We start from the raw sequence: 6,076 nt of genomic DNA on the forward strand, positions 1-6,076 counted from the left end.
ACTGGCTGCCGTTATCTGATACTATCTCATGGGGTACCCCAAACCTGAAAATCAAGTTCTTTCGCACAAACTTACTTATCTGTTTGGCCACCACTACTTTATAAGATTCAGCTTCAACCCACTTGGTGAAATAGTCAATTGCCACAATGATAAATCTATGGCCATTAGAAGCCGTGGGAGAAATCTTCCCAATAATGTCTATGCCCCATATTGAAAATGGCCACGGTGAAGTCATACTGTAGAGTTCACTGGACGGTAGGTGATTCAAATTCCCATGGATTTGGCACTCATGGCATCTTTTCACAAATTTAGCGCAGTCAGTATCCATGGTAGACCAGTAATAGCCCAATCTTAAAATTTTGCCCACTAATACCCTTCCGTTCATGTGAGGACCACACACTCCTGCATGTACTTCCTCCATTATCTGCTCAGACTGCTTTTTTGTCACACACAAGAGCAATAGTCCTTCGAAGAACCTTTTGTAGAGTTGCCCCCACCAAAGTGAATCGAGTGGCTAATCTACGAATTGTAGCTCTATCCCTACTATTGGCTGACTGTGGGTATTCTCTTACCTCTAAATATCTTCTTATGTCCTCATACCATTTCATCTCATCTTCTAGATCTAAATGTGCTATTATTAACCCTTCATAGCATGGGATTCTACTCCTCATCAGGATAACTGGCTGGGTCAACTTCTGATCACCCTTCTCCCATAAGGATGCCAGCGTGGCTAGAGCATCAGCCATCTGGTTCTTAGCTCTAGGCATGTGCTTCATTGTCACTTCCTCAAAGCTAAATAATAGTTTCGTAGCATACTCTAGGTATGGCCTCAACTTTTCTTCTTTCAATTCCCATTCACCTTTAATATGGGAAACTACTAGCATTGAATCTCTAAACACCTCCACATTTTTAGCCCCAACAGCTATTAATGCCTCTAGGCCACAAATGCAAGCCTCATATTCTGCAATATTATTAGTGGTTGGGAAACATAGCCTTTTTGACATTAACAATTGTTCTCCATTCGGTGCTTCCAAAACTACCCCTATACCGGCTCCGCTCTTATTCATGGCCCCATCAAAGTACATTTTCCATGGCTGGACCTCTACTAACTTAAGACTCTCATCCGGGAAGGCTGTTTCGACTTCTTCCTCTTCATTAACTGGATTTTCAGAAAGAAATTCGGCCACTACACGCCCTTTGATGGTTTTTCGAGTCTCATACACAATATCAAATTCAGACAGTAGGACCAACCATTTGGCCAATTTTCCAACTAGCGTCGGTACTTCAAATAGGTACTTTAAAGGATCCATCCGGGATACTACAATAACTCGATGGGTCTGAAAGTAGTGCCTTAACTTCTTAGTTGCCCATACTACGACTGCATGTGTTTTTCTATTAGTGAATAATTCTCCTCATAAGCAAGGAGTTTCTTCGATGTAATAGATGGCTCTCTCCAGATTCTCTACTTCTTGTGCCAACATTGCCCCCAGGGCCATGTTTTCCACTGATAGGTAGAGGATTAGAGGGATGCTAGGGATGGGTGGTGACAAAATTGGTAGATTGCTCAAGTACTGCTTTATCTTTTTAAATGCCTCTTGACATTGCTCATTCCACACCACTGGCTGATTCTTTCTTAGTAGCTTAAAAATTGGTTCACAGGTAGTTGTGAGCCTAGCTATGAACCTACTGATGTACTGTAATTTTCCTAAGAAACCTCTAATCTCTTTTTCTATTCTCGGGGCTGGCATCTCCTGGATTGCCTTCACCTTATCTGGGTCAACCTCAATCCCTTTTCTACTAATCATATGCCCTAACAGCTTGCCTGAAGTGACCCCAAACACACACTTGCTAGGGTTCAGTCTCAATTTATACTTGATGACCCTCTAAAAGAACTTCTCTAATGCCTCAAAATGTCTCTCCCTACTTGGGGATTTTACTACCATGTCATCCACATATACTTCAACTTCTTTGCGCATCATGTCATGAAATAACATAGTAGCCATTCTCTGATAAGTCGCACCAGCATTTTTTAGCCCAAAAGGCATGACCTTATAACAATAAGTCCCCCATTCAGTGATAAAAGCTGTCTTTGCTTTATCTATCAAATCCATGAGGATCTGATTATATCCCGAAAAACCATCCATGAAAGAGTACATGGCCATGCAAGCAGCACTGTCAACAAGCACATCAATGTGAGGCAATGGGAAATCATCCTTAGGAGTAGCCTTATTCAGGTCCCTATAATCTACACACATCCGAACTCGCCCATCCTTCTTGGGGACTGGCACAATGTTGGCTAACCACTCGGGATACTCAATTACTTCAATGAAATCAGCCTCAATGAGCTTTTTCACCTCTTGAGCTATCTTTTCTTCCCATTCTGGCCTAAGCCGACGCTTCTTTTGTTTTACTGGCCTCATGTTAGGGTCTGTGGGGATCTTGCGTTGTACTATGTCTCGATCAATTCCCGGCATATCTTTATAAGACCAGGCAAATGCTTCTTGGTACTTTATTAATAAGTCTATAAATTTATTTCTTTCTTTTTGGGTTAAATCTTCAGCTAACTTAATGTCTTTAGGATCATCTGGTGTACCCAAATTAATAGAGATTGATTTTAATGCATTAACAGAAACAGATTCTAAATGATTATGAATGCCATGCGTGTAGCCATTAGGATGAACATCAAACAAGTAAGCAAAAGGACTAGTCATATTATTTAACTTTGCCTCAAAATCGTCATCAAGTACATCAGAAATAACAATATCAGTATCACTACTGTGAGCATTACAAAAGACAGACTCAAACTTAGGGTTGTAGGTCCAAGTGCTTGGCTTCCATGTAGACCTTAACTTGATGGTACTGACTTCTTGTTCTAATTCCTCAACATGCGGCAGCTCCTGGTCATCAGTCCATGCAATTGTGCCTTCTCTGATAAACTTGGTGGGCTTGAGTCCCTCTTCATCTTCAGTTGGCTGATAGCCCAGCCCATATTTAGTGATCTGCCCCTTTATTTCTGGAAAAGTCACTAAGCCATTAGCTCGTTTTCCCAAACCCATGCCAGGAAAAAACTTCATCTCTTTCATCATAGTGGCCACCCTAGGGTCCATCCAGTTTCCATAGATCCCAGCAACTTGGAAACCAGACAATAGTGGTACCGAACCATCCACTTGCAGCATAGCTACTTCCCCATCTCTTTCAGCATTGACGGTGATTACACCATCTTGGTGCGGGATCTTGATCTTTTGGTGGAGTGTAGAGGGGACTCCACCTAAGGGATGGAACCAGATTCTACCCAACAGTAAGGAGAATGTCATGGGGATGTCTAGCACAGTGAACTCAACTTCAGTCTCTATAGGCCCCACCTTAACCATAGTCTTGAATACCCCTATCACGTTTCTCTTTGAATCATCATACGCCCGGATAACCAGATCAGAACCAGTTAGTTCAGACATAGAAATTCCTAATTTTGGAAAAATCTTCCGAGGGCATACGTTGATGGCTAACCCATCATCTATCATCACACAAGGCACTTTCCACCCTCCAACCTCAGCGATCACAAACAGAGCCCTGCTATGGTTTCTCCCCTCAGCTGGGAGATAATGATCAGAGAAAGTAATATGACCCCCATCTTCTATAAGCACAACTTTGGAAATCTCTTCTGGAGTTATCTCCGTGGAGACCTTGAGTACACTCAGGGCCTTGGTCGGTCTGATTCTGTTTTTCTGATGCCAATAGCAATTCCCAGACCGTTACGCTAGCCTGAGTTCTTTTCAATTGCCTAAGGAACTGATCATCCTCTTCATCTGTGTCCTCTTCAGCCAACACCTTGGTTTTCCCTCTCACGTTGTCCTTCTCCATGGGTGGATCAGGATAATATCTATCACTCTTGGTCATGTGGCTCACCCTACTCTTTTCCTCTCCGTCAGAATCAACCCAAACATCTAGCAAACCTCCCTCATCACTGGAACTATCCCAAATATCAATTGCCATTACAGATTGAGGTTCATCAAGCTTTTGGATAGGTTGGATAAGGTTGAGAATTTGGTTAGGATCAATTGAGGTGGTGGAAATCATGTAAAGTCCTTGTGGAGGTGGAACATTATGGTTGGGCATTGGGTTGGTGCGTGTGTTGGGTCGATTTTCTGGGTCAGCTATTTTCTTAGCATCGATCAGGTCCTGAACTTCATGTTTTAGCCGAAAACATCTATCAGTGTCATGGCCATGAGTTTGATGGAATTGGCAATATAGGTTAGCATTGTAATTGGGTGGCAGTGGGTTTGGTGGTGGTCTAGGTGCCAAGGGTTGGAGGAGACCCCGAGCTTTGAGTCGCTCGAAGACTTTAGATAGAGGTTGGTTGAATTGAGAGAACTTTCTAGGGGTGCTTGAACCTCAATGACTTTGTTTTCCCCAGTAATGTTGCCAGCTGACTGATATCCTCCCCTCTTGGGCTGATAACTCTTCTTTTCATTGTTCAATACATCCTCCACTAATACCCCAGCATCATATAGTTGTTCAAAGGTAGCCAAGGGATAATAACAAAGTTTCTCATAATAACTAGGCTGCAGACTTTTCACTACCAATCGCACTTGATCCTTTTCAGCAGGCCTATTGGTCATCTTCATGGCCTTTTTCCTCCATCTCAATAGATACTCTGAAAAGGTTTCATTTGGTTTTTTCCTAGTGGTCTCTAAGTCTCTCAGGGTAACATCTAAAGCTGTATTATAGGAGTATTGTTGCACAAATCTCCTAACTAGCCCCTCCCAATCTTTTCTCACAGTGGCTTCTAGACCATGATACCTTGAAGATGCAACCCCTTCTAGTGACATAGAAAAGAACTGAGTGACTTGGTTCTTAGTCAAACCAGTTGTTTTCATGACTATAAGATAAGACCTGAGGTGGGTTTTTGGGTCACCAGTACCATCGAATTTAGCCAAATCAGGCATCTTGAATTTTTCAGGTAGATTTCCATCCAACTGGATGTCAAAGTCATCTGCATCTAACAGCCCCATTCCAGTAAATTCAGCTTGCTTTTTCACACTGGCCTGAAGTTTTTCCATCATCTCAGTAACAACTCTAATCTCCTCACTTGTCCCCTTTTCTTTCTTTTTGGCCTTGTCTTGGAGATAATCTTCTTCATCCCAAACGTCATCAAAGGCCTTCTTTTTACTAGTCTCTTCTTCGGGCCTTTTCACCTGAACATCACTAGGCCCACCCATCTCTAACTTCTTCTCAAAGTTGGCCATGATTTTTCCTTCAAGCTCAGCCATCTTGGCATTCAAAGCTTCTTCAAGCATCTGTCTAAACATGACCTTAGTGTCTTCCATTTTAGCTTGCGCAGGTGTAACTCTTACTAATCTCTTTCCCTCCCTAACCCAAGTGACCTGATTAGAAGTCTTCCTGATGTGTTCTAAAGCTATGTTTACTACAAGAGAAAAAAAAATACAAGGTTTTAACATCTTATGCTATGTACAAATGCAATGCATGAATGCATGAATATGCACTTTCATTTTTACCTTTGCCTTTACAAAACCAAAACCGAACCGTACTAATACGATCAAAACTGAATCAAAACCGAACTGTATAAACCAAACTCAAAATCGGACCAAACACTAAATGATAAACCGAAAAGAATGTCTCCAGAACTGAATCTTCGCCCCCTTATACCTTCAACTCTCACGTGTAGGGTAAGGAAAAAAAATTCTATCCTAGGCTACGGTACACTAGACGCACCAACAGGAGGTGGTCCAGGATGACCTTTCCTCTATAAACAAATGATTTGTATCCTTAAAGTTTAGCCATAAGTAAGCATCCTCTTGCTTAACATGGGTTTTAAAATGGACTTGGGCCTATACATACATTGGGTTTATGCATAGGCCCAGGTTCATCTCAACTACCACTAAAACTTATAGTTTGAACAGTAAGGATACGAATCCAGCACAACAAAAATCTACGGGGTACCTAGGGTTGAAATCTATGGCTCATTGGCTTTATTGGGTAGGAAAAGGGTCACCCATGCGAGAGCTTGTCCATTAAGCACAACGGCTGGAGCTGTGGCTCTTTTATATACTCGAAGGTA

General features: G+C 42.1%; 1 protein-coding gene across 1 annotated transcript; it reads right to left on the reverse strand.

Moving 5' to 3' along the window:
• Nucleotides 1-428: 428 nt before the first annotated feature.
• LOC131179434 (uncharacterized) lies at nt 429-1,310 on the reverse strand. The gene has a single exon (XM_058146282.1). The coding sequence runs from the start codon at nt 1,308-1,310 to the stop codon at nt 429-431; it is 882 nt and encodes a 293-aa protein (XP_058002265.1).
• Between the last annotated feature and the right edge of the window lie 4,766 nt (nt 1,311-6,076).

This window comes from Hevea brasiliensis, chromosome 4 (assembly GCF_030052815.1).
Source record: "Hevea brasiliensis isolate MT/VB/25A 57/8 chromosome 4, ASM3005281v1, whole genome shotgun sequence".
Lineage (NCBI taxonomy): Eukaryota > Viridiplantae > Streptophyta > Magnoliopsida > Malpighiales > Euphorbiaceae > Hevea > Hevea brasiliensis.

Coding starts and splice junctions, on each gene's coding strand:
- LOC131179434 (XM_058146282.1), bottom strand. CDS start 1,310: ATGGATCCTTTAAAGTACCTATTTGAAGTACCGACGCTAGTTGGAAAA.